The sequence below is a fragment of the Aythya marila genome (genome assembly GCF_965140915.1).
Source record: "Aythya marila genome assembly, chromosome: 5".
In the NCBI taxonomy this organism is placed as follows: Eukaryota; Metazoa; Chordata; class Aves; order Anseriformes; family Anatidae; genus Aythya; species Aythya marila.
The window spans coordinates 26,692,463-26,720,346 of NC_139046.1; the positions used below are offsets into that span (position 1 = coordinate 26,692,463).

Consider the following 27,884-nt stretch of genomic DNA (forward strand, 5'->3'; position numbering starts at 1 on the left):
GCTGTGGCCCCCGTTTCTCTGCTATTACCCACAGAAAGCTGCCTTCAAACAGCCCTGCCAAGGCCCAGAGTGAGCACTTGAAAATTAAGAAATTAACTTTCTTAATTAACGCGGCGGAGGTGGCTGCTGTGACCGCCGGGGGGTACAAGTGGGGGATGCTGAGCTGTGTTTAGGCTCTGGGTGCAGCGTGGGGCAGCCCGGAGGCCCCCACCCAGGCTGTAAAATGGGGGTGGCACTGCCACAGCCCTGGGGTGGCCGTCACAGCTCCCTGGGAGTGCTCCAGGGCTGCAGTGCTGGTACCCAATAAAAGGAGCTGCTGCCTGCAGGAGCCTTGTTTCCTTAGCTACCGCAGCCAGGAGGTGTTTCGGGAGGTGGCAAGCAGCTAGGAAGGGAAAAGGCTGGGGAGAGGCTGGGGAGCAGCCTCCCTCCTGCCTCCATCCCAGGGGCTGCCCTAGGTGGGGGGTTGCCCGCTCTTTCCTCGTGTGGTTACTGAACTGCTCAGACATCATTTTCTGGGTGTCTGGGGCCCAGTTTGAAGAAATGCTGAGCGCTCATGGCTGTGATGGAGGTGAGTGCAGAAGGGCTGCTGTGCTGTGCCAGCAGCAGGAGAACCACCCAACATCCCTGCATCATCGCAGGTTTAGTCTCCTCAGGTGTGAGCTTCCCCCACTGGTCACAGGGATGAGAATGAACTCGTTCCTGCTTCCAAAGCATGAACATAATGTAATGAGAAAAAAATATATATCTCCCAGGAAACAGGTAATTCTGTCCTCAAAACAGTCTGCAGGCAAGGAAGCCTTGTGGATGTGGATCTAGGGCTGTGCAGAGGGCGCGCTAACCCAGCACTGTGTGCAGGGCTCCTCTGCCCGACCCATGGTGTGGTGAGAAACCCCACTGTAATGCACACACATGGGGTGCCCCGTGGGTGACGGTCACCTCTGCCCATGGTCCCCCTGATGGACCAAGGGAGGGGAGCTGGTGTTCATTCACTTGGGAGCAGGGCACCCTACCATCTCTGCTCGGGTCCGCCTGCTCTGCTCAGGGGTCAAGATTTCACCCGGAGCCCCGCTGATGCTGCAGGACTGGCACTGGTGTGTCAGGGTGAGCGGGCGAGCCGAGTGACTTCACCCCCTGCGTGTTGCTGGAGCTGAAGGAGACGGAGAGATGGCAGCCCTTGTTTTTTTGGGCTAGTCCCTGACACGTTACTCATGCTGTTTGGGCTGTGGTAGCTCCTTGGAGTCACGGCTCGGGGACACAGGTCTCATTTTCAGCCAAGTTTTACACGAAGGCATTGCGTTGAAGCCTGCCTGCGCTCCGCACGGCTCCAGCAGCGCCCAGCTCAGCAGAGTGCCAGCTCAGAGGCTCAGCCCTGAGGAGCTTTAAGGGAAGGGGAGCTTTTAGGGCCACCCCACGGCCCCGGCAGAGGCTCCGCAGCACCGGGGAGGCGGCGGGGAAGGAGGCGGAGGGGAGCGGGCGCCGCAGCGGGGCGGGCGGCGGGGCGGAGCGGAGCGGCGGCCCCGGCCCCTTCCCCTTCCCTTTCCCCTTCCCCTGCCCGTGCCGGGCCGGGCACCCCACGGCCGGGCAGGGAAGGAGGGAAGGAGGGAGGGAGGGAAGGAAGGGAGGAAGGCGGCGCTGCGCAGAGCCAGCGGGAGCGGGGCCGGGCCCCGGGCAGGTCAGTGCCGGGCGGGGGGCGGCCGCCGGGGGGCTGGGGAGGATGCTCGGGGCCGGGGGGGATGCGACTTGTTGGGGGGCAGCCCCTGGGAGCCCTCCGGGGCGCTCCAGGCACCCTGCGGGGCTGCTCCTGCGGGAGGTGTGCGGGCAGCTGGGGTGCTGAGCTGCGGGCTGCAAGACGGGCAGCGCACCCGGGTGGCTCTAAGCCGCGCCTGGGCGATGGGTGGCTGCGGCCCAGCCGCCTGCGGGGGCTTCCCCGAGCCTCCCGAGCAAGGTGGGGGCAGCCGCAGGGAGCCAGCCGCAGCCCCTCCGAGCGCCCGTGCTGCTGGCCCTCGCTGTGGTGAGATGCCACCCGCCGCTGTGTCATGCCACGGCTGCTGCTCCGTCCCCGCGTCATCCTGGGCACCCAGGCCAGCCGCCACACCTGATGGTGACGGAGATGCTCCGTGCTAGCAGGGGAGCCTTGGCTTCCCCTCCTCTCCCCATCGCACCCCCCAGCATCTGGCCCCAGCTGGAAGGGCTGTGGGGTCGCTCTCTGGCCGAGCTGCTGTCCCCCAGTTCATGACCACAGACAGATTTGCCCACAGATCGAGGCCTTGCCGTCCCCTGTCTCTCACGGCCATGGTGCTGCACCCCCCCCAGGGTGTAATTCAGAAACCTCCCAGACACAATGGGTGTTATCCAGGAGAAAGAGAGACCTTTGTCTGGCCGAAGGATTTTTTTTTTCTGCATGATCATCTTTTTGCTTTTAACTGTTTATCCGCCATCCCCAGGGCTGATCTGCGTGCCTGCCTCTCCCCTTGCAGAGAGTTCACTGGGGAGAGGACGCGGAGGCAGGAGGTGAGGGGGACACAGGGTGGGCAGGCGAGGTAGGAGCAAGCACCTCGCGCTGTGGCAGCCTGCCCTGCCTCGCGCTGGGGTTTTACGATGCTGTGACGAGCCCGGCAGCCTGTCTGAGCAGTGGAGGGGAAGCACCCTGTGCCGTTTTGGCTGCCAAACTGGCAAATGGTGTTTGTCCAGAGGAGAGATGGAGGAAGGTGTGGGAGAAGCACGAGGCAGAGGAGAGGCCCTGAGGCCGGACCGGCAGCCGGAGGGGCAGGTGTTTCCCCCTGGCCACCTGGGAAGCGGTGCCCGGGGCTGGGTGGCAGATGGAGAGGGAGGCAGGGGCAGCTCTTGCAGGAAGGATTTGTCTCCAGCAGCCTGGCAAACAGCCCTTTGCAAACAAATGAGTAATAAATAAAAGCGTGGAGGCCGCCCGACCCCTGCAGCCTCTGACTCCATAGCACATATGGGCTTTTCCGGCTTCCCTGTAAGCTTCAACCTCTGCCTGCTCGCCACGGCAGCATCTCGGCTCCTGTCTTCCTGCAAGCGCATCTGAACACCCTTCAGCCCCCTTTTTTGCATGATAACACTCGGATCCCTCTGTATTTGCTCTCCAAGGCACCCTGCCAGGTTAACCAGTATGTCCCCGGTTCGGGTGCTGCGGGGGGCACACAGCGCTGCTGCCTGCAGTCCCTGGGCCCTCACAAACAGACGCAGTCCTTCTGCCACGCGGACTGGTGGCCTGAGGTAAAGGGAGCGGGATTCAGAGCCGAAATCTGAAGAGTTGTAGAGGGAGGAGTGTTGCTGCCTTGAAATGTTCCTCGTAGGAAATACCCCCGTCTTAACAGACTGTGATAGCTTTACCAAAGCGGCAATGAGAGGGAGAGATGTTTCTAACACCCACCAGTGAATTCAATTGATATTAAACTAATCAGTCAATCACCTAAACTCTTACGAAAACATCACTGTGCTTGCCGTGGAAATGCTGACTCCTCGATGAGTCCTATAAACACCAAAGCCTTCTGCAGTCATCACTTCTGTGTCTGGTGAAACAGCTCTCCTTACCTAGTTTAATTGCTGTAAATATATTTAGCGTACTTAGGCCTAAGTTTGAAGAAAACATTGCATCGCTTATCTGCTGTGCTCAGATCGGGAGCAGTTTCGCTGTGAGATGGTTTCAGGAGAAGCAGTGGAGCATATCTGTGCTCTCTGGGTTGGTTTCAGCTCCAGCCTCAATTAGCTCCAGCTCTTCATTATTGCATTCAGTCCCTAAACAGCTGTAAGACCCCCAGCAAGAAGGTGTCTCAGCACTTCTGAAGATCCCACGTGGCATCTACCTACACTTTAAGGTGCCTTTTAAAAACTGCCTTGAAATTACTGCTGCTCGGGCTGGTAATTTGATTGCGATCACCCGTTATTAGGTGGCAACAATGGCCTGAGTTTACTCACACCATTATAACAATGTGAATGACCAGGGCCAGGTAGCTGTGCACTGCCATTCCCACAGCCGAGGGCACGATTGTTGGTGGCTAATGGGTGCGACGGGGCAGGGCGGATCCTGCACGGCCTCTACAGAGGCAGGAGGAGGTGGGATGGAGAAGCTGGGGATCCCTGAGCTCCCCTTGCCCATCCTGCTGCCCCAACCCCTGCTTCTTCTTCCCTCTGTGGTGGTTTCTGCACCTCCTCACTGGGTTTGGTTCCCCTGGTGGTCCACCTAAGCCTGAGCCCCCACCTGGTCCTGCTTTTCCTGTCCCAGTGCGGCCCTCTCAGCAGATGGCTGTATGGGTGGAGGAGCTTCATCCATGCTAAGGGCTGCAGAGCAAACCTCTTTGGCTGAGAAATCGCATTCCTAATTGAAATTACTGTAATGTTGCTCAGCCTCTGGGGAGCTTAAATGCCACTGTAAGGAAGCGTTTCAGCACCAGGGTCATTTGTGGAGCTCCCAGCACCGCCTCCATGAGAGGCTGCGGGTACCACTTAGGCCAAGGAGGAGTTTCTAAAGCTGTTGTAGTTTGATCTCAGGTAAAGATGTGTTTAAAATGGAGTACCAGAGCAGAGTGGGAGCACGTGAAAGCTTTGTGTGACCTGAGTCCCCTACATGCTTCCTCATGATTGCTCAGCATCGATGTCTCGTTATTTGTAGATAGTTTGTGGGTGAGCTGAGAGGAGGGCAGGGTCTGAGTGAGCCAAGCTCCACTGCACCCCCAAGTGCTAAAAGGCAGGGTGTGAGAGGTGGGAAAATACGTCTTCATGTACTTCTGAGTTCCTCCTAAGAGAGAGTGGAAAGGGCTCCACCAGGTTCATTTTGTTGTTAGCTGGGAGGTGGTGGGAGGCAGCTGGGGACAGCTTGGGACAACAAGCCCCTGGGTGTGGCACGTTGGATGGCGTGGGGGAGAGCAAAATTCAGAGAAGGTAGAGGTGATGCAGTTGAGGGAACCGCAGTTTTGGAAGGGTATCTGGGTGCTGGTACCTGAGCTGAGGCCTGGGGACCCTGTGTTAGCCAGTCCTAGGTGATCCTCCATAGGAGGTGGCAAAGGCTGAGGTGTGGAGACGTGGTGCTAGGGCTGGCAAGCTGAGGGGGTCGGACTGGAAGGTCTCCAGAGGTGCCCCCCAGCCTCAACAAGTCTGTGATTCAGTCACCGCAGTGTGATCCCCAAGGATTCCTAATGGCTGTGGTTCTTGTGTTAGAAAATGGTGACACATCGCTATTAGATTTCACCTCATTCTTTATTATAAAATTGGTCCCACTATATTGCAGTGGAAAATGAAATTGTATTCAAAATGCAGAAAATAAGCATTGGAAAATGGTTCCTAGTTGGTTAAATAAAACAGCCTAAAATGTATGTGTCCATTTTTAAAAAGTTTATGAAAGCATTATTTGTATAAGTAATGATTTAACAATAATGACTCCATTATAGGAACAGAATTTAATTAGAATTTAGGAGATATAAAATAGAACTGCTGATATGATCAGATCATTTCTGGCTTTTAAGAATTCAGAACTAGCAGAGGTTCTCCTCTCATGCTTCGTTTTTATTGGGATTGGAAAGGCAACAAGGCTCTTCTGCTTTAATTTGCAGTAATTTTCTGAACTTTTAATAAACTAATCACTGTATTAATTAATTTAAGCTTTCTTTTTTTTTTTTTTTTTTTTTCTTTAAAAAAGGTTGCTGCAGTCAGAACTGATTTTGGAGTTCATCAGGTTTTAATTCCAGGTGCTTAGGCAGTGAGCATCTCTCTGGCAACAAGGACATAATGCACAAATTTCTACTTATTTTTCACAGATTAGAGTGATCTGAAGTCTTAGCATGCAGCTTGTTATAATTTCAAGTTTTGAATTGTCTGTCTTTTAATTTAAAAAGTTTTTAGCTCAGACAAAATGTGATTACTTTTATGTCAGGTATGTTTCAGAGAGCCATGGTTCTTTTATTTGTTCTGGTTCCAAGTCCTCTTTATTGCTTTTTCCTTTCATATTACACTGTTACTAATCTTCTGATCAGGCAGTTTCATTGGGTTTTTCTTTGGGGAGCTTTCCATTGAGTTTAATTTTCTTTCATCCAAGTTTTTAATTTCTTGTGTTTCCTTCCATGAAATTTCATCAAACTCTTCCTCGTTCAGAAACAGAACAAAAACAGCAACAAAGTGAATAATACTAATAACAGCTGCGGCGCTTGTGCCGCCTCCTGAGAGTGTCACATCTTAAAGACTTTTAGAGTAGTTCAGTCATTGCAGGGAAGTCAGGGTGTTATAAATTGCTCAGTCCCAAAATAGGATTATAATCAAAGTTTACAATTTATGAAAAGAATAGAGGTAAGCAAACAGCACTGGATGCGTCGGGAGTCTCCGCTCCACCTAGACGCACACCAGTTACATCAAGTAGCTGATTTTTATGCTCCTAGGCTGATACGTATTCATTACTACTTCTAAAATAAACAGGTTATTATAATTAGCTTCCGGGATCCAAACCCTCCTACTGGAGCATGTGCATCAGTCTCCGGTGGTCCCCCTGGGGGTCTCTGGGGGTCTTTCATGCTGAAGGCTCGTAGTCTTCCTCTCAGGTTTTTTTCTTGTCCTTCCCCTTTGTACTCCTTGGCAGCATGTCAAAAGCTCACACAGCGTCCCGTGCAAGTTTTGTCTTCTAGCCGTCCTTCAGCTTCTTTCTTTCTTCTCCTTAATCTCCTGGCCACCTGGCCAGATATCAGGGGTTTGCATAGTGTCCCATAACAGTCACTAGTTGTTAGCAGTTGTTCTGAAACCCCCAGACATCAGAGGCTTCAAAGAAAGAACATACAAATACAAATAGCTCTCTATTGACACTTCACGTGTTCTTAAAACATTCCTCACAGGCCATTCACGGGGACACTGCAGTCACACCTATAGCAGTGCTAAATCAACCACAAAGAAGGCAAAAAGGCTGTAACTGTTAGGAATAAGAGTTCGGAATAACAAAAGCAAATAGGCTCGTGGATTTGAGGAATATTTCTGAAGATTTGATAAATTGACTATGATGAGGGGGAGACTGGGACACTGGGAGGAAAGGGAAGAAACCACATCTGTGGGAGAATTAAATTGCCAGTGCAGGACCCAGAGACAGACAGAACTGCTCTCTATTGACACGAATTGTTAAAATATTCCTTTGCAAGGTACAAGAACTATACACATTAACCATTCTGTTTTTCTTAGACTTGTGGTTATACAAGGGTATGTAAGACAGAAGGTCACATTCATCATACCATGCGGCCCTAGCACTGTTCCATACTGACACGAATCAGATGAACATATATCTCACAAGGGGATGAATGCTTCCACGGATATGGTTAAGCCAAGTTATACAAAACTCTGGTAATGGGACTTATAATAAAAATAATGCTGAATATTGCCATGCCATAATTGCTATGCCACGACTATAACTGTACTTGTGCTCCAGGGTAATCATTGGGTTCAGGATCAATTCATCCCAGCAGCTACACGTGAGAGGAATTCCTCCGAATACCTCCCAGTTTATTCAGACAGGCCCTGCAGCCAAATTTGTGAGGTTTCTTTCCATCCAAAATGAGGTGAATTTCTGGTCCTGGTGAAAGAAGTGTTGCTGCTGGTTTCAGCAGAGAGAGGATTTCATTGTACACGTGATGGGGCTTGGTATTTTGGGGGACAGCCTGATGGTAGGGGGCAGAAGAAGGTTCCATATGCCCATTGCCTGCAGCATTTAAAGGGTGGTGGGCGCTGTGAGCTGGGCTTGGGGTCTGATCCTGCTCTCACTGCTCAGTGCCCGCTCCCTGAACAGGAGCCCAGGCACCAAGGAAAGCTCTCTGATCCCCATGGCTCAGATAGATCTTGAGGAGAGATCAGTTGTGTCAGCAGGCTGCTATCATGCTGCCTCACCCAGCTACCCTGCACGCTCAGCTCAGGTTTGCTAAGCCAGCTGCAGGCTCTTTGTGTTTGTAGGTGGGGAGATGCTTCCCAGAGCTGGATGGAAGCAGTGTGCACAAACTGCCCAGTACCTCCACCCCAAAGTTGGAGCTTGGGCTGGGCCAGAGCACTCCAGCTGCTGCGAGCATCCCTTGGTATCAGCGCTGCATCCCTGAGCCTCTCCCAAAACAAATGCAGAGCCTGTCTGGCCCCTGCTTGGCCTCCAGTTGCATCTGAGCTGTGCAGAAGCTTGCAGTGACTGTGTCTGGGTCGCTGCTCCCTGCCTGGACCCCCAAATCTCTTTGACCAACTGCATTCCTGGTGCAGGTGCTGCTGAGCAGGGCGAGGGGCTGCCAGCCTTCCCCAGCGCCCACCTGGTGAGGCAGTTCTGCCTGTGGGGAAAGGCAACCTTGTGTGGAGAAACTGCGGGCAGTTGTTGTGCCTCCCTCCCCTAAAACTGGCCATCTTGGCCTTCTCCCTGGTCCCAGACAGCCCAAGGGTGACTTGTCCACAGAGCCTCCCCACTGCTGGGCGATGCTGCACCTCCTGGCCCACGGCTTCTCTTCCTCCCAACACCTCGTCCTGTTCCCAGCCCAGCCGCTGTACGTGCCCAGATGAGACACTTCCTTCTCAACCCAACGGGAAATCATCCATTTCTTCTGTTTTCCTCTGTCACATCTGTTACTCCCGAGGCCCCTGTGCTGGCTGTGTGCCACAGCTGGGCAGCGGGCATGGCCGGAGCAGACATCTCATCCCCTTCCCGCTGCCTGGGGATGCGCTGACATTCCCATCCCAACAGCCCCTGGATCCCCCTCTGATCTCTGGTGCTCCAGGGCTGCCCGGCTCCCCATGTCCCCTCTGGTTGCAGGGTGGGCACGCGGCTGGGGCAATGCTGGGTGGCTGGGGGATTCCCCTGGGGAAGGGGGCACAGCGGTGATGGGGACGAGCTGTCTCGCCGGCGCACCCGGTGCAGCAGGAGGAGGCCAGAACAGTGCGTGCCTTATGGAGCCACGGCTGCAGCTTGCTGGAGAGCCACCTCCCTCCGCAGCAGCCGCTTCCCGCTCATCTCATCTCCCCCCGGGGGCTGCAGGAGGCTGGGGGACTGGCTCAGCCTCCTCCCTTCTCCCTGCTCAAGGACCAAATTCATCCGTGCACTGGGGGAAGGTGGCCATTTGGTGGGTCCTGCTCCCTTCCCTACGGATGGGTCCCCAGGGGACAGAGGTGGCTTTGGGGGGCATTTTCTCTCCTTGCCCTCACCTCCCAGGCTGCCGTGTTCACCATCAAAGGCTTCCCCTTCCCTTTGCAGCCCTATTGACCCAAACCCCTAGGCTGAGAGCTAATCCCTGCAGCGCGGGCGAGGCTGGATGCGGCGACCGCGGGGCCGTCCCCGTTGTGTAACCCTCCGGGGCGCAGCCTCAGCTGAGCTGCCAGCTCCCACGCGCTCGGGGCGGTGTGATTCAGCCCGGTGGCTGGTGTTACCCAAATCTGCTTGGGAGCTGGGCAGAGGTGGGAGGAAAGCCTCGCCGGGGCCAGGTTTGGCAAGCGGTGTGCCTGTGGGCTCCCGCTGCAGCCCAAATCTCACTCTTTGTTCCTGGCAGCGAGCACAGGCGATAGAAAGTGTTCTAGCTCTGCAAATGCTCTAAAATTGCATCTTATGTGAGTGTGTGTGTAGTGCTGTAATCCACAGCTCTCGGGAAGAAGCTTTTGTGCTTGCAAAGAGGTGAGCTGAGCAGGGCAGGAGGGTTTCTTTGCTCTGGGAGCAGAATCGGCTGCAGGGAACATTGCAGATGCTTGAACCTCAGGAGAAAAGCCCAAGGGGGCAGCTGGCAGCAGCCGGGGGTGGAGGCCTCCCCGGAGGGCAACACGCAGGGAGGTGGCCAGGGAGAAGGGTTGAACAGGACCAGTACGATGCTGCCCACCTGAGACCGGCCCCATGTGGATGTGGGGTGAGGATGCTCAGGGCTGGCTGTGGCTGATAGGGGCAGGGTGAGCCCAGGCAGTGCTGGGGGAGCTGTGATGGCTGCGCTTGGTGGTCCTGGGGGTGAAGCCCCATAACAGTGGCTGGAGTGTGCCGTGGTGGGATTTGGGCATTCAGACAGGGGTTCCTTTGGCTCCCCAGCCTCCTGGTGTTGAGGGCTGCACAGCCACAGGCGCAGTCCTCGCCTGGCCTCTGCCCCGGGCAGGCTCCCTGCCCTCCCCGGTGCTGCCTGGGGCTGTGCCGGTGGCTCCAGATGGAGAGAAGTCTCTGGGCAGCCGGTGGCTTTATAGAAGGCAGCACATGAAACTCCCACTCTCCTCACCACCTCCCACCGCTCTCCAAGCAGCAAAAGGGACCTGGGGAGGGAGGAGCTGCTCTCCTGCCTTTTCCTTTTCCGCATCTCCAGAGACCGCAGTGCTCCTGGTACCCTTTGGTCTAAGAACTGCAGCTGTGACCTGCAATGGGCCTGGACACAACCACTGTCATTTTCCGTACGGATTTCCATGAGGGAGTGTTTTTCCAGAGGAGGTAGCACTTTCCTCCATGCCTGCCTTGACACCCTCATCTCTTTGAGCATGGTTACCTCGGCAGGGGAAGCGGTAATCTGCCTCCCGGTGCCCGACCTCCCACAGCAGCCTTCCTGAGAAGTCTTCCTTGGCTTTTGATGCCAAACAAGAGCAGGACATGCTGGTTTGGCTCTGCCCAAACACAAGTGGTTGTGTAAACCCACTGGTTACTGGGTTTACAGGTGATAAAGACCCAAGGAGGACCCTTTCCTGTGGCAGCTCTGTCAACATGGCCTTAGGTTCACTCGGTGCTTCGCACATCCCAGGCATGGCGCGTGGGGCTGAGCATCGTTACTGGGGAAACCCAATGTGCACAGCAGGGCATTGGGGTGTAAAGCACACACAGATTATGTCTCCTTCCTGATCACACACACGTGGAGGAGGAATGGGAGAAGAGCTGCTCTGCCCCTGGGGTGACGTGTCCCTGCACAGGGTTCCTGAATGTGGTGGCAACCCGCCGCTCCTGAGAGCAGGGCCTCAACCGGCTCCCCAGAACAGAGCAGCGATCCTCCCCCTCTGGCAGGTCACGGCGCTGAGATGGGGAGTGTTGGTGGGACAGTTTGGGAGCAGTGGGTGAGGAGGTGGCCACCACCCAGGGGAGATACAGGGACAAGGGACATCCTTGGGATGGGGCCTGTGCCTGTTCTCTGTGACACAGCGGCCATCCTGCTGCTGAAGGGACAGTCTTCTGCTGAAAGATCGTCTGTGCCGTGGCCTCAGCAGAGGGCAGTGCTTTGAGGCTTGGCATAAAGAAATCTCCCTCAATTTTACATCTGAGAAGTAAAATTGCAGTGCCCTGGGGGCAATGTCCTTAACACTGGCCCCAAGCCCCTGTGGTGGTGTCACACACCAGCTTCTCCTGCTTGCCCAGCTACGATCTCAATCTACCATTTCTCTGTGCTCTCTCCAAGGGGTTTGAGGACTCTCCTTGTTGCTCTTCCCATCGCGTTTTCACATGGTTGATGTCCTCCGAGCCAGAGGGCTCTCTGTCCCCAGGCGGTGAGACGTGTCACCTGGCTGAGCTTCGCCTGCCCCACACAGGACATAGGGGCGGCCTTCCTGAACCTCCCCAGGGGCTGGAGGGGCTAGAGGCTGCTACAAACGTTGGGAGGGAAGTGAAAAGATCTTTTCTTGGGGCTTCCCAAAGTGGTTTCAGGAAGGACAGCAGGCAGTGTGAGACTGGCTGATAGAGAGACACATGGAGGGGCCAGGGAAAGGAACAGCTCGCAGGGTGCTGGCTAGTGCAGTGCAGACGGATGCTGCTGGTGGCAGAGGCAGCAGCACCCGTGTAGGATCCTGCCTCGACAGGAGCATTGCCAGAGGGCTGGTGCCAGACAACACCATCCCAGCAGCCATGCTCAGTGGGTTTCCAAAGGCAAGGGACAAGATGTGACGGGGTGAGCTGTGCCAAGCCAGCAGCATCCTTGGCTTGGAGGAGCCTCAGTGTGTGTGGCAGTGGTGGCAGGAGAGCGAGGCCCCACTGAGGCCTAGAGAAAGGGCCATGGAGGTGGCCCACAGCGTGTACACTGAGCTACAGGGACGGGGAGGTCACCGTGCCCTTCGGTGCCAAAGCTGCCTCTGCCAGGCTGTGCTGAGCTCAGCACAGGGTCTGGATGAGACTTCCCAGCCCGAGGTCCCGAGTCGTGCTGAGTTGGGTTTCCTGCCACCAGCAGATGTGAGTGGTCCCCGTCCTCCCCAGGCAGGACACAGAGGCTGAATGAGCACAGGCATACGGAGAAACTTGGCTTAATCAGCTGGGCAATCCCAAGGCTTTGTTTTGGTGTTTTGCGACTCCAGCTTTCCATGAATACCCTAGGAAATGAATTTGCTGGCAGGGTGCTTAAAGGGAAAGACACATTTTAAAAAAAATTGCATCCACATGAAAGAAAGCCTTTATATTTAATTGGAAATCTGATTCTCTGGATCAGTGCCCACCCAACCGGAGAGGAGAAGCAGATGCTGGTGTGTAAACAAAGCAATCAGGGCAGCGAATATTCAAGGCAAACCTTGTGCGCTGCAAATGGTTCCCAGAAATCATCCAGCAAATCACTCTGAATGGCCAATCTGATAAATCCGCTGCCCATTCACAGCCATCGCAAAGAGGAAAAGCAATGATTGCCTTTCCTGTTATTCTGCATGTTTCCTGACCCTATTTCTCCTCTAACTCAGACCTTGATGGGTTAGGCCACATATTCTGCTTTCTGCCTCTCTGTTACTGCTTCATTTTTCCAGCTGCAGCCCTGCCTGCTCCTATGTTTCCTCATGTGGCTGTCACTGTCACTGCCTGGGCACAGTGCCTGCCCGGGGGGATGCCTGCCTACAGCTGGCACACGGAGGCACTGGCCCATGCACAGCCAACGGGGACCCCTCACAGCACCAGATGTGAATACACTCACCCTGTTCTGTCATTCACAACCATATCTCCTTCACTGCCCTGTAAAGGTCAGGAAAATCCCAATGGCAGGAAGGTGCCCTGCCAGCGGTGTAGCTGGGACTAGGGGCTGCTCTGCTGATTCAGGGCTTGGCTGGACCTCTCCGTGCTGTTACCGAGTGCTGCAAAATGCTGAATTGTCTCATAAATTTAGCTTGGGTGTGTTAACAGCAGCTTTAATCTGACCTACAGCACCCAGGTGACCTCTCACTGTGTGGACCTCTGCTTTGTAAGGTGTCACCTTCAGTTGGAGGGGGGTTGACCACATCCTACAGGTCTGAGCTCAGGCTGTCACTGGTGCACAGGAGCAGCGATATCCTCTTGCCATTTTTGCTGCATGCGCTGTTCCTAAGATATTTAAGTGATTTATTTATCTGGTTGTTCCCAATGGTTATTTTAACGGTAGTGCTGCAGCTATGAAACTTGCCTAAGCTTGTCGACAAACAGCACCATAAAAGGTGAGATTAGCTGGAACAAATGGTCCAGAAAGGTACCGGTTTGGGTACCTGGGGGAGAAGGGAACAGGGAAAAGGCAGGGAAATGAGCTTGAGAGCAGCTTCAGAGGAGCTGTGAGTTGCCACAAGGGCAGTTTTACAGGACTGAGCACAATGTGATGGCTCCTTTGGGCAGTGCGGATGGATGTGCCCAAGAGAGGAGCCTGGGGGCTTCAGGCCTCTCCTGCTCCTGAAATTTCTCTGCAGTTAGACTCTGGCATTGAAAAAACAATGGTGGGGAGACAGGGACCAGCTGGGCTGGGTGGATGAAGGTTTGCATTTAACAGGCTTGTGGACAAGAGAGCTTGGAGTGGATTGACCAGCAGCATCTCCAGGAGAAACCCATTGCTTTTGGCCACCAGGAGCAAAATATAATCAGCTACTGGGGAAAGAGGGCAGCAACAAGAGCTTCAGAGGGAAAGCCAACGTGGGCCAATTTCCACGTCAATTCCCCTCACCTGCCATCCTGTGGCAGGATGTTCCTCCTGGGAGAGGGAACACGGTGCCAAGAAACAAGCTGCAGGATCCTACCGCTGCATCGTGGAGTGGTGATGATAGAGGAGGGACCCAGGGGTTGCTAGGAGTCTCCTTGATTATTTGCTGAAGGTCCAGCAGCTCCCTCGGTCAGAGACACGCTGTTGGTGTTAACAAAAAGGCAATGAATTATTTAGCAGCTGAAAATGCCAGATGGTGATGGCTCTGCTGTTTACACGAGGAGGGGAGGGAGGGAGATGTGCACATGGGCAGAACAGATTGAGAGCACCCTGTAGGAAAGGGACGACCCTGGCCACAGGCCCCAGTGGCCCCCGTGGTTTCAGAGCCAGCTGACGTCTCTGTTTAATTCAGAAACTGCCAGCACCGAGACCGGTTCTTAAGCTCATGAAGAGAACCCTGAGCTCTCAAGAGTTTGGGTTGAGAATCCCTTGGGAATTCTTGGTGTCCACCTGCTTGCATTTGTCAGGCTGTCAGAGCCTTTTTCTGTCAACTGTGTTTGAAAACCTCTCTTCCTCAGTCTTTCGTTTCCCTGGATGAGAAGGTCAGAGACACTGTGTTGGGCCTGTACCTCCATCAGCTCCTGCCCAGCACCCCTTCCTACCTGCTGTGCTCAGCAGTGGGATGGGGTCTTTGGTCCCCTCAAGAGCTTTAGGAAAGTACTGTAATCTCCTCGGCTAGGAAGCTGCGTGGTCTAAGAGAGAGAGGCTGAGGCTACAGCAGCGCACATAAAGCCATGTGCTATTGTAGTCTCCCATCTGTCACACTGACACATCGGAAGCAAATGTTTCCCAACAAAAGCAAAGCCATGTAGAGCTCAGGAATATCCCCTTTCTGGGCTGAGGCACTCTGTGCGTGCTCTTTCTGTGCTCCCCAAGGACCGCTCAATCAGGTTTCCTTTGGTGTTGAAGCAGAGTTGATCCTGTTCGGTTTTGATGGGAAAAAACACCATAAACACTTCGCATATCCAGGTCCCTTGAGGTGCTGGCTGGCTGTGTTTGCATCCTCCGTCACTGCTTAAACAGACTGTGCCTCTTGCGCTTCATCTGTCCTGTCCATGTGGACGATGAGCATCCTGCAGCAGAGTCTCTGTTGTCTGGAATTTAGATAAAAATACAAAGCTCACAGGAGTCCATGCTAATGGGCACAAGTGGGGTTTCGTGTGGCCTTTGCACAAGCTGGGGTCACAACATTGCAGCTCAACACATCTACAGGGCAGGGCACCCCTATAACTCCTCACACACTCCAGACAGGCCAGGAGGTGTTGTCAGCAGCACAGGTCCTCAGGAACAGAGACACAAAATAGCTGAGGTTGGAAGGGACCCCTTGGAGGTCACCTCTGAAAGCCCCTGCTCAGGACAGGGTCAACTTCAAAATTACATTCGGTTCTTCCCCTAATCAGGGCCTTCAGCCCTCTGGCTTTATCTACCTATAAAGCACTAGGCATCCTTTTTGGAAGAGGCATTAGGGACCTAACTGGCTGCTGTAGGGTGTCTGTTCCCAGGGGCCCAGGTACTGTCGGTTTGGAGAGGATCCTTTCCCCCACCACATGGTGGTTGGAGATGTTTTGGAAGCAAGCCACTTCAAGCATTTCCTACCAGTGCCGATGGCTGTAGCCTGTGCTATCAGCTCCCAGAGGAAAGGGGGGAAGTCTAAAGACTTCAGGATATCTTGGAGGGAGCAATCCTGCTCTGGTGGAAAGGGAGAAGGGAGGCCCCACAACTCTCGAATCACACAGACCGTGATGCTGAGGCCTGGAGGACATCCCACAAAGAGGAGCTCTGGCTGAGGGCAGCGAGGCAAGTGCAGCCCCAGCTGCCTGTTGCTTAACGTCGTCGTTTCTCTCATTCTCAGAAACTCAAGCAAATGCTCTGGCTCCTCGTTCCTGCCTGCTGACCACACCAGGGTAGCCATGGCTCAACCCAGCCTCCAGGAGTGAGGGGGAGAGGTGGAGAGAGACCTGTCTCAGGTATGATGGAGGCATCCAAACAGCGCGGGGTTTCATGAGCGTGGGGAAATGACACGAGGCGGCTGTGAGATTTGTGCAGCGACACCCTCTGCCTTCTGTCCCACAGCCCTCCCCTGGGAGGGACTGGGATTAGGGAAGCACCAAGGTCACCTGCCAGCCCTTTTCAAGCAAAAGCTGCCCCATCCTCACCCATGCCCCCGTGTTGCAGGCCGAGGCCCCGTGACGGCACCAATGGAGAGCGTGTACTCGGTGGACCCAGCGCCGGACGGTGCCGGCCCCACCTCGCTGGACGTGCTCAGCTTCCTGGATACCCTGGTGAACAGCACGGAGGAGCAATGCTTCAGCGCCCGCTCCCGCAGCACCGTCCTGCAAGGGCTGCCCTTCGGCGGCGTGCCCACTGTGCTCGCCATCAACTTCATCCTCTGGCTGGTGAGCAGGCCGTGAACAGGGTGCTGTGTTTGTGGGCAACACTGCCCATGGACCTCCTGGAGAACGTGGGGTCAGGGCTGGAACGGCCTCCCTGGCCAGTAAACCCAGTTCCCCATGTCCCAGCTTCTCAGAGGAGGCACCCCTGGGAGACCAGGAATAGCAGGTGGTGGAGGTACACCTGCAGTGTGTGGGGCCACGGGGGTTCACCTGTGCCATGTGGTGTGTGCTGTCAGCCCCCAGCAGCAGTGGTGAGATCGTGGAGCAGGAGCAGTTTGTCCTGAGGCGAGAGTTGTGTACGAGCATGAAAACGGGAAGGAGGGAGGTGGCCAGACCCCATGACAAAACCCCAAAACCCTTCACCTTCTTCCCTTCTCCTGCAGCTTCTCCTCCTGATCTTCTCTTGCCTTCGGAAAGCAGCTTGGGACTACGGGCGCCTGGCACTGCTGATGGACAACGATAGGTGAGGAGGACACAAGGCCACTGTGGGTGAGACCAAGTGATGGGGTGGCCCCTGGAGGAGCCCCAAGGGTGCTGCTGTCCCCATGGGCTAGGGGCGATGGCCTGGCCACCCGTGCCCAGAGGGACCAGCCTTCCCAGCCAGGGGGCAAGGGCACTGTGTGCTGCAGGCGAGGGAATGCCCAGGCCAGCTTTGAACCCCTCCTGCAGGTTCAGAGCTGAGGCTTTGCTTAGGGACAGAATTTTAAGGGAAGAGAAAAGGAAATAGGAACTGTTACCCAAACAAGTTAAGCAGTACAGCCAGACAAGGACTGAATTAAAGCCGTGGCTGCACAGCCCCACTGTCTACTTCTCCAGGAGCAGCTGCTCAATATGAGCATCCTTCTTTGATCAAAAGTCCTGACCTGGGTCCTGGACATCATCCTAACCCCATCAGTGGTTTGTCCTAATCCAGGCAGCAGTGGTGGCCAGCAGCACCTCTAATCCTCTCCTTTTCCCCCCATGTCCACAGCAGCCAAATCACTCCCAGCACACAGAGCTCCTGTGAGTAATGACACAGGGAGTCTGGTGACGGGGCTCTTGGTGCCAGCAAGTGCCCTGTCCTGGGAGAGAAAGTGGCCTGAGAGCTGCTTTTGGATAGCACCAAGATGCATCCCCCCCTCCTTGCCCCCTCAGGAATGTGCAGAGCTGGCCAGAGGAGGGGACAGGGGAGATCAGCAGCAGTAACACGTGTTCATGTCACTGAGGTGGCCCTCCCCTGGCCCATCCATCAGGCTACGTGCAGAATCCCACAAAAAAAAAAATCCTGTTGCCATGGTGAAAGCAGCACCTGGACGAGGTTTCTGAGTAGGATGTGCTGCTCGAGCAGGGCTCGCCCCAGGCAACAGCACAGCTTCCTTTTGGCAGGCGGGTGCACGCAGGGGCTCTGCGAGGCTGGGAGCAAGCCTGGCAAAAGCCCCACTCCTGTCTCCCCCTGCCAGCTTCTCCTGGGCTTGGGCTCTGGAGCCAAGCGTGGAGGTGAACGGGGGTGCTTCTGTTCACTGGGGTATCACATCTGCAGCCCCAGTGCAGTATGCGTGTTGAGGGACATTTCCTGGGGTGCAGGTGCCGTTGTAGCATCCTGCCTCCCCTCCTCTGTCACTTGATCTAAACTCACCTTGCGTTTGGGTCTGCACGGCCCCACAGCGGCCAGGCTGCTCCCCGAGGAAAAGCTCAGTGCGGGGCTTCCCGTGGGTGCCCTCCCTCTCCTTTCTGCTGCCTCTCCCCTGCCTCACTCCCTCCTCTCCTTTCCTCCCTCCAAAGCTTGACGTCACTTTTCTACGGGGAGCAGAGCGAGAAGGAGAAGTCCCCGTCGGAGAGCAGCCCCCTGGATGCCGACAACAAGGACGTGGTGAGCTCACAGCCGTGGCAGGGACAGCCCAGAGCTGCTCTTGGCTTTCCTGGGTCACTTCATCACAGTCTGGGGTGTTCCCTGGGCACTCGCTCCCGGTGACACCACACAGGCAGCCCCAAGCTGCCCCCCAGCACCTCCCTGCCAATGCCACGAGCACCAAGAGCCCCCTGCATCCTGCATCTCCCCTCTCTCCACACAAGTGCATCACTGTGCTGGTGTCTCTTTTTCCTCTCTGCAGCATCAGGCATAAAACAGGTGTTGCTAGAAACAAGCAGGGACCGACGCATTCTGCTGTTTGTTTCTTTCTTTTTTTCTTTGTCAACAAAAGTTCAGGAATCAGTCACTGTTGTGGCTGTGGAAAAAAAAAAAAAAAGACAGAATTTATTAAAAAAATAAAAAGCAGGAAATTCAAAGAAGCAAAATCCTTACGGGTGGCTAGAGGACTAATTAAAGGCGTGGTACTGGGTGCTCTGGGCAAATGTATATTGCTCATCAAAAATAACTGAGAAAGACCAAAAAAGCCAGCATGGCTAAAGAGCAGATTAAGAGAGATTAATAGATGTAAGAAGGCACCCTTTTAAAAGTTAAGCTGTTCCCAAATGAGAAAAATCTGAACTCTGCCAAGTTAGGTGTAAAATGCACTCAGAGGAGCGGCAGAAGAGTTTGAGGAGACATTTGTAGAAAGCTTAAAAACAAGTACTTAAATTCTTCAGACACATCAGGAACAGGAAACATGCCAGAGGGCTTGTGGGGCTAACAGATGTTGAAGACAGAAAAGGATTGCTTGAGAAGCAGAGTGTGGCAGGAGCTCTGCATAAAGCCTCTGTGTCTGCATGCAGTGAGGAGCAGCTTCACCCCCGGGTAAAGCTGGGGAAAGAGGAGGAACGAGGTGTCAGCTCTCCCAGGAGGGTGAGGGCACCCCACAGGGTACTCCCTGGGCACCTGCCTCCGGCCAGTGCTGCAGCCAGGCTGCTGGGCAGCCCCTGGGTGCTGCCTCTGCTCAGCCCAGAGTGGAGCCCCCTCAGACCCACACCTGAGGTCCGTCTCCATGTCCTGCTCATCCCGACTCTCTTCCCTTCCAGGGCTTCTGCTCCTGGCTCATTTCCATCTACCAGATGAAGTAAGTGTGAGCCGTCGGTGTTGGGGCTGTGCCCAGGGAGCTGGTGCCTGCGGGTGGTGGCCCAACAGCCCTGCTAAAACATCCCCTGAGGAAGAGGGCAGGGGCTCCCCTCTGCCTGCCCCCCGTGGCTCTGCTGACCCCAGGCTCCTGCCCCAAAGGAAAGGGCTTCAGCCTCTCCTGGTAGGAGAGATGGCAGCCTGAGGGCTGTTTGCTTCCCCCATTCCCTCTGTGCCTGAATCCCACATACCACAGGCAGGATGCCACGAGTTTGTGTGGGTGCTGTGGGGCTGGAGCAGCCCCATGGTGAGCCCCAGGGTCCCGGGGGCGAGAGGAGGAGGTGGTGCTGACAGCGGTGGGGAGGCACCACCAACACTCACCCCCTCCCCTCTCCCCTAGGGATGAGGAGATTCAGAGCAAGTGTGGGATCGACGCCACCACCTACCTCTCCTTCCAGCGGCACCTCCTGGTCCTGCTGATGCTGGTCTGCGTGCTGTCCGTGGCCGTCATCCTGCCCGTCAACTTCTCGGGGGACCTCCTGGGTAGGTGCACCCGAGTCTTGGGGTGGCTCGGGAGTGTAGCACAAGGACAGGGAGCAGAAGGACCCCTCCATCAGTTGTGGAGCAGAGGAGAAGGCAGCAAGCTTGCTGGGGTCCTGGGAGGTGGGAGGAGAGGAGCGAAGAGGGGCCACAGGCACTGTTTGCCCTGCAAGCACTGAGATGCATTGTGCTGGCTTCCCATAACCTGCATGTCCTCTTCCCCTGCAGGACACAACCCCACACACTTCGGCCGGACAACCATCGCCAACATCCCGACACAGTACGTGGCTCCCGCCTCAGGGAGCACCGACCCGTGACGGGCAATGGGCTGTGTGAGCAGCAGGGCATGCCTGGGAGACCGTGTGTCTGTGGGCACTGCCCGCAGCCTGGGTGTGCTGCCTGGTCTGCAGCCCTGGCAGCTGGCTCAGGGAGGCCTGGCTGGGTGGCTGGGGTGGCCACGGGTGAGGTGCTGAGTACCAGGCTGGTCCCTGCGCAGCAGCGTGAGCTGATCTCGGCCTCTCCTCCTCCAGGGACCGTCTCCTGTGGCTGCACAGCATCTTTGCCCTCATCTATTTCATCCTCACCATCCTCTGCATGGCTCACCACTCCATCCATCTGGAATACAGAGAGAACGAGAAGGTGAGCGATATTCTCCCCACAGCCACCACCCCGCCTTTCTCAGCTCAAACGGACACCTTGGAGCGTGCTTTGAGGAAAGGATGGTCCAAGCACGTATGGAGAGCTTTAGAAACAGCCGGGGCCTGGGCAGACAGGGAAAGACAAGGTTGTTTTTCTCCTGCTTCTGGAAAAAGCCTGGCAGCCTGCAGGCAAATTTCCACTGTTGCCTTGTCACCGAGACGCAAGCTCGGCTGCATCTGGCTGTCTGTGGGGTGGCTGTGTCCGGCTGTGTCCCCGCAGCTGAGGAGCTCTGCAGTGACCCAGGCTGCAGGGCTGGCAGTCAGCGCCCTCAGGCTCTCCTCTGCCTCCTGGCGGGTGGGACATCCACCAGGGGACCAAGGCTGTGGGTCCTGCACCTCCCTCTGCCCCCACCTGAGTGCAGGATGGTTCCTGAGCCCGTTCCCTCTGCGCACATCCCTTCCCCATCTGTACCGCAGCAGATGTGGCCATGAAGCATGATCTGGTGTGAGCAGGACAGCTGCAAGATTCCTGTGGGCCCCAGCCCCATCCTCTGCCCCTTCTCCTCTCCCAGGTCGCCCGGACATTGATGGTTACCCACATCCCCAAGGAGATCACAGACCCGTCCCTTATCATCAAGCATTTCCAGTGAGTAGCTGTGTCTCGGCAGGACGTCCCTGTCCTACTTGGGCTGCCTGGAGCTGGCCACGAGCTGCCCCAGGCCCGGGAGGAGAGGCTGTCCCCAGCCTTGTCCCCCAGTGCCACTGTGTCTGTGTGCCCGCAGCGAGGCGTATCCCAGCTGCACCGTCACCAACGTCCAGTTCTGCTTTGATGTACGCAAGCTGATGAAGCTGGATGTGGAGAGGTGAGCGCGTGGGGACCCCGCAGCTGTCCGTCAGTCTGTCTGCGTGATGCAGGCAGCTCCCTGAACAACCCTCCTCTCATTCTGCTTCCCGGCAGGCGCAAGGCAATGAAGGGGAGGCTGTACTTCACCACCAAGGCACAGAAAGAGGGGAAGATCATGATCAAAACCCACCCTTGCGCCCGCATCTTCTGCTGCCGCTTCTGTGGCTTTGAGCAGGTCGGGTGGCGCGGGCAGGGCTGCGGGCAGTGTGTCCCCAGCGCGGGCAGGGCTGCGGGCAGCGTGTCCCCAGCGCGGGCAGGGCTGCGGGCAGCGCGGTGGCTGGCCCGTGCCCCAGCCCTGGCTGCTCCTGCAGGTGGACGCCGAGCAGTACTACGGGGAGCTGGAGGAGAAGCTCACGGACGAGTTCAACGCCGAGCGCAACCGCATCACGCTGAAGCGGCTCGACATGGCCTTCGTCACCTTCCAGGACGAGCGGATGACGGCCGTGTGAGTGCCCTCGGGCCTGCTGCTGCCAGCACGGTCCCCGGCCTGGCAGTGCTGTGGGATGGGGTCATCACCACTGGGGAATGAAGGGGACATGGGGCACCTTGCTGGCTCCCCTGGCCAAATCCAGCTGACGGGTCTGTCTCCGCTGTGCCTCTGCTGCCTGCAAGGGGCTGCAGGGCTCGTGAGAAGCAGGGGGGTCCTGAGCTGTCAGTTCAGACCTGACCCCAGGCTCCCTCCTGCAGGATTTTGAAGGACTACAGCCACATCCACTGCCGCAAGCACCCCCAGCAGTCCTCCGTCACCACCGTGGTCAAGTCGCACCACTGGGGCGTGCGCTACGCCCCCGCACCCAACGATATCATCTGGTGAACCCCCGTGGTGGGAGGGACAGAGGGAGGAAAGGAGGGCGAGCAGCTGGAAAGGGGAACCCACGCCGGTAGCTATAGGACTGCACCCATGCCCAGAGCTGGCAGAAGTCACCAGTTGTGACCGGGGTGATCACCCCACAGGTGGCAGGGCTCAGCCAGACAAGGTTCGGGGTGAGTGCCAGGCTTTGATTTTCCTGGCTTGACTCCAAAGCCTCCTCAGAGGATGGCACAGACCCTATTGTGGTCACACCCAGCCCTGGGGGCTCTGCAGTGGTGATGCAGCAGTGCAGGGAGAAGGGAGAGAGTGGGCTCAGCGCAAGGGCTGCGGGGTGGTCAGCATGGGGAGCAGGACACAGAGCTGGAGGGCTGGGCTGGGAGACCCTGGACACATGTTTTTTTCCTCCACACCACGTCCAAGTCATCCTTTCTTCTCCCAGGGAGAACCTGTCGGTCCGTGGCACATCCTGGTGGCTGCGATTCATCCTCCTTAATATCTGTCTCTTCATCCTCCTCTTCTTCCTCACCACACCGGCCATCATCGTCAATACCATGGACATGTTCAATGTCACACGGCCTGTGGAGAGCCTCAAGGTACTTCCCGGGGCCCTGCACAAGCCTTCCTGAAGGGTCTGCATTTCAGCACTTGTCCATGGCAGGGACAGAGCCCCAGCTCGGCGCTGGCCCCTGTAGATGAGCCATCAGTGGGATGGGCGTTGATGAGGGGCAGGGAGAGCTCCCGCCCCTGGGTGTCCTGTTCGTGTGTGTGGTTCTAGTGGCAGAGTCCTGCCCCCTGGGCATACCTGAGCATCGGTGCCTGTGTCCATGGGGAAGGGCAGGTTGGTGTTCCTGCAGGAGAGAGGTGGGAAGAGCTCAGGAGCTGTCAGATGCTGCCAGCAGCACATTGCCTTCCTGCTCACGGACCCTTCCTGCTGGGAGGGCTCTGGGGCTTGGTGCGTGCCCATGGTGCACTTGGCTGTTCTTGAGATCTTGTCTCCTGGAACCAGCGTCCCTGCTCAGGGAGGGGATGCTCCACGTGCATCTGCCCAGGGAGCTGCCTCCAGCACAGTGAAGCAGTGGCAGCATGGGCAGGCTCAGCTTGTTGCTCCCTGGAGCTGTCAGGGTCCTAAGAGGGTGTTCCCCATCTTTCCTACTGCAGAACCCCATCATCACCCAGTTCTTCCCCACGCTGCTGCTCTGGGCCTTCTCTGTCTTCCTGCCATTCCTCGTCTACTACTCGGCCTTCTTCGAGTCGCACTGGACAAGGTAACGGGGCCCTGCACTGCCCAGGGCTGCTCAGGGTCATGTTGAACAGGAGGAATTTCAGTAGGACCCATCAGACCCAACCTGCGGGGAGGCAGGCTGTGGTGTGGGAGACTCCACAGAGCCCCATGGACGTTCCCCTGGACAAAGATCCAGTTCATACTCAAAGGAGCCACTTCCTTGCTGAACACTTTCAAACGAGTACAGGTGGAGCTGGCTTTAAGCTGGGTCTGAAGAAGTTTGCAGAAAGGATGACGTGATGGTAGGCTGGCAGCAGCAGGGCCCTGGTCCTGACCTGGGAGGCACATCCCAGCTCTCCATGGTGGGCATGCAGGTTTGGGATGCTCAGGGTCTCATAGCAGAGGAAGCATTGCCCAGTTCCTACAGTTTGCTCTCTGTCTTGACCCTCTGCCAGCCCAAACCCCTGTGCCTGCTCTGCTGACCTCTTGCAGGAGCATTGCCACCACCTGCCACCCTTCTCTGAGGGGCAGGAGGTCCACCCCTGACTCCACACAGTCTGGGAGAAGTTCTGCAGCACCCCAGTAGCTGCACAGCTCAAGGGCACGTGGCATCCTTGAGCTGGTTTCAGCTCCCTGCTGAAGACCTCGATCCAGCCCAGCCTCCTCTCACCCTGCTTGCTGCCTTGCCGCTGAGGAGTGCAAAGTTCTCTTTTTCCCCCTTTCCCCAGGTCAAGTGAGAACCAGCTCACCATGCACAAATGTTTCTTCTTCCTGGTGTTCATGGTCATCATCCTGCCCTCGCTGGGGCTGACCAGGTAAGGGCCAGCGGGCAGCCTGGGGTCACGCTGGGCTCCTCTCCTCTGGTTGAGGGACAGGAGCTGTTTCAGCCACTGATGACACATGGAGGCTGGATGCTCCCCACATTGCTCTGCGCCCCCCCTTCTTTCTGAGCTTCTCCTCTGCTCCCCCTAGCTTGGACCTCTTCTTCCGCTGGCTCTTCGACACGCACTTTTTGGACGAGGCCGACATCAAGTTCCAGTGAGTACCGGGCTGCTCCCCAAGACACGGGGTCCTACGGGGCAGAGCCTGGCGCCATCCCCACTGTCCTCTCACCCTCCTTGTCCCCGGGGCAGGTGTGTTTTCCTCCCAGACAACGGCGCTTTCTTCGTCAACTACGTCGTCACTTCCAGCCTGATCGGGACGGCCATGGAGCTGCTGCGCATCCCCGGCCTCCTTGTCTACACCGCCCGCCTCTGCCTCGCCAAGTCCGAGCCCGAGCGGCTCCACATCAAGCGGGTGTGTGGCCACAGGCACCTCCATGCACACACAGCTCCCGGGCATGGCAGGGACGCTCTGGGGAAGCTCAGGTTGTCCCGGTCCCGTGGGAGGTTTGTGTGGTGAGCCACCACACGAGGTGTGCTGCTGGCCCTGGCCCTGCGGGGCTAAGCGGGGTGAGGCAACCCTGTGCTCCCGATGAGGCAAAGGCAGTAACGGCGCTGCTGGTTGTGCCTCAGAGCCAAGCCTACCAGTTCCAGTTTGGGTTGGAGTACGCCTGGACCTGCTGCATCTTCTCCGTCGTCATGACCTACAGCATCACCTGCCCCATCATTGTCCCCTTTGGTGAGTATGGCCCTGCTGTCCCCATCCGTGCTGAGAATGGCTTGTCCCGGCCTGCAGGAGCGATGTGGGGGCTTCCCATGGGAGGCACGGCCGCCAAACACCCCCTGTCCTCCTGCCAGGTTTGCTCTACATGCTGCTCAAGCACATGGTTGACCGGTACAACATCTACTACGTGTACATCCCCACCAAGCTGAACCAGCGCCTCCACGTCGCCGCCATCAGCCAGGTCGTGGTGGCCCCCATCCTCTGCATGTTCTGGCTGCTCTTCTTCTCTGTCCTGCGCCTTGGTAGGGAGAGCTCGGGGCTGTTCCCTTCCACTTCTCAGGGTCACCAGACTGAAGCTCTGGGGGATGAGCTTCACCCCTGAGTTAAGCACAGGGGTATCAGCTATTGTTTGGGGCTGTCAGAGCTCACAACACCCCCAGCACGCTCCAGCCTGGGGCTCAGCATGTCCTTGGAGGCTCACGTCCTCACCCTGTGTCTCTCTGCCCTAGGTCCCACCCGCCCTGTCACCCTCTTCACCTTTGTGGTCCTCCTCTCCTGCATCATCTTCTCCTTCTTTGGGCTCTGCCTGAAGAAGCTGCAGCCACGGAAACCATCCAGCTACCAGGTGAGCGTGGGCAGCCCTTCCCTCCTCCCGCCCCATGCCCCCTCAGTCCCCTGGGGTGTGTTTGCAGTGAGGGATCTGGGGGTTTGGCTGCACCTGGATCAGACCAAGGGCTCAGGCACCCACACGGTAGCTCCCCGTCCCTGGATGCACCAGCGCTGGGTGGTGCCGTGGTTAGGGACATAGGCAGCATTCCTGGCCCGCTTGGTTAAATCCTGGTTTGGCTGGGATTGAGCCTGGTCCTGCTGCGGAGGGGCCCCTGCACGGTGTCCCCAAGCTGGAGCTGCCCCCGGCTTTCCCCTGGCCCCGTGCTGCGGCTTCCTCCCTGCCTCCCCTCCCCAGATGTCTGATCAGTCCGAGGGCGCCTTCAACGATGCCGAGCGCAGCAGCGTCTCCTCCACCCCCAACTCCAACGTGAGTACCCCCACCCAGCCCGACGCAGCCCCTGGCTCACTCCCAGCCCAGGGGATGCGCCCCCTTGGGCCCAGCCCCTGGTCCCTGACCCCCCGCTGTCCCCCGGGGCAGCTCTTCGTGGCCACGGTCCTGCAGGAGCCTGAGCTGAGCCTGACGCCGGCGGCCTCCCCGGCACACCAGTCCTACGGCACCATGGGCAACCACCTGGAGCCGGCCGAGGACGGAGAGGATGGGGGCCTGCAGAGCTTCGAGACGGAGCTGGAGACGGTGGAGGGCGAGTACAGGACGGGCCCCGTGCTGGAGAGCCAGCCCCGCTACCAGTGAGCAGCCCCGCTGCCGGGCTGAGAGCCGAGAGCAGAGGACGTGCAGGGGGCAGGAGGGAGCCCGCCCGCGGCCCCCAGCTCCTCGCACCGCCCCTGCCGCCAGCACCGACGGGTGCCCGCTTGGCTGACGGCCCCACGCATGGGTGATGCCGGACAGGGGGGCAGCAGGACTGATGGCAGGGGGGTCCCCAGCCCATTCGTTGCGAGGCGGCGTGGCCCTGCAGTCCCAGAGCAGCTCGGCCGCCCTGTACCCCCCTGGCCCTGTCTGCCTCTGCCAGCCCTGGGTGGGGGAGAGGAGGTGCAGCCCCGTGGGGTGAGGTCTCCCGACAGACCTTACTGCAAGGAAAGGAGGGCGGCCCTGCCTGCAGCCGCATGTCCTCTCGGCCACGCCAAACCTTTGCTTGCCCACCCGCTGCTGCTGCTACCCATGACGGCTGTTTTGCTCCTTCCCGTGGCCCTGGGTGCTGGCTCCAGCCCCCAAAACCACCCCCAGGGCTTCACCGATCCAAGCGGGGGCTGCTGAGATGCTCGTGCTTTGGCCTGCGTGAGTGCACGGGGCTGGAGCAGCTCCTCCTGCTCCCACGCCTGCCTGAGCACCGGCTGCCCTTCCTGGGGGCAGCCTCCAAACGCACACCCCGCTCTCCCGCGGCGCCGAGCCCCCCATCCTGGCGGGGTTCGCCCTGCCCTACGCCCTCCCTCTGCTGCTGCAACGTGCTTGTGCCCTCGGGTCTTCAGGGATGAGTGTGTTTCGTGGCCATGACAGCAGCTGCCTTTTGACGGTGGCTCCCATCCTCCTGCTCCTGCTGCCCGTGCTCCCCCTGGGACAGGCCATGGGGATCTGCACGGCTCCATCCCATTGCAACAAAGACGGGTGCTGGCAGCACCCAGGGGCAGTTTCTCCCCACTCTGCCGCTGTGATATGGGGCAGAGGTGGGGGAGAAAAGCTGGTGTGTGCCTGTGGGTGATGCCCAGGACCTCGCCTGGGATGTGGGAGAGCTGATCTGGGTCTTCCTCCTGCAAGGGGGACTCATGTTTGCATCGCAACATGGTGGGTGCCCTGTCCCCCACCCCTGCCCATCCCCAGGGGTGGCACAGGGGACAGGTGTGCAGGGGACAGCACTGTGGGGACACCCCGTGCCACTTCCCCTGCCCAGCATTACAGAGGCTGTCGGGTGTGGGGGCAAGGTGTGCAAATCCTTGGGGGAGTCACAGGCAGCCCAGCAGTGAGCCGTGGGTCTGAGCTCCCTGGACTGGCAGCCCCACCGACCCCCTGCCCCTGCATGCCCAGGCAGTGGCCGTGGCACCCAAAAAACCACCTGGCAGGCTCCTGGATCCCAGACATCCTCGCCACTGCTCGTCCTGGGGCTGCCCCGGATGGCAAGATGCTGGTGGCCCCGTCTGGCGGCTCGGTGGCCTCTCTCCGAGGGGCAGCAGGTACCGTGAGCAGCACCGTGTCCTGGGGAGCTCGGGCTCCGGCTGCCCTTGGCTGCCACGCTGTAGGAATGTGCCAGAGGTCTGTACCTTCTCGTTATTTATTGCTATGACCGTGCCTTGAATAAAATGACTTCACCCAGCCGCT

At 57.5% G+C, this 27,884-nt stretch overlaps 1 protein-coding gene across 1 annotated transcript; it reads left to right on the top strand.

Annotated features, from left to right (window-relative positions):
* Positions 1–1,540: 1,540 nt before the first annotated feature.
* On the top strand, positions 1,541–27,872 carry TMEM63C (transmembrane protein 63C). Its single transcript, XM_082761744.1, has 24 exons — positions 1,541–1,672; positions 15,718–15,832; positions 16,041–16,261; positions 16,642–16,721; positions 18,020–18,107; positions 19,193–19,230; positions 19,627–19,769; positions 19,995–20,046; positions 20,297–20,405; positions 20,977–21,050; positions 21,187–21,267; positions 21,363–21,483; positions 21,620–21,753; positions 21,996–22,118; positions 22,559–22,712; positions 23,278–23,384; positions 24,070–24,156; positions 24,314–24,379; positions 24,475–24,637; positions 24,856–24,961; positions 25,081–25,248; positions 25,456–25,571; positions 25,911–25,982; positions 26,094–27,872. Exons 3-24 carry the CDS (start codon positions 16,064–16,066, stop codon positions 26,304–26,306), a joined length of 2,493 nt encoding a protein of 830 aa, XP_082617870.1. The 5' UTR covers positions 1,541–1,672; positions 15,718–15,832; positions 16,041–16,063; the 3' UTR covers positions 26,307–27,872.
* The last annotated feature ends 12 nt before the right edge of the window (positions 27,873–27,884 follow it).

Bases quoted from the DNA above. Each gene is read 5' to 3' on its own strand.
- TMEM63C (XM_082761744.1), top strand. From the start codon at position 16,064: ATGGAGAGCGTGTACTCGGTGGACCCAGCGCCGGACGGTGCCGGCCCC. The intron at 19,231-19,626 runs GTAAGTGTGAGC...CCTCTCCCCTAG, and splicing joins ATTTCCATCTACCAGATGAA to GGATGAGGAGATTCAGAGCA. The intron at 25,249-25,455 runs GTAGGGAGAGCT...TCTCTGCCCTAG, and splicing joins CTTCTCTGTCCTGCGCCTTG to GTCCCACCCGCCCTGTCACC.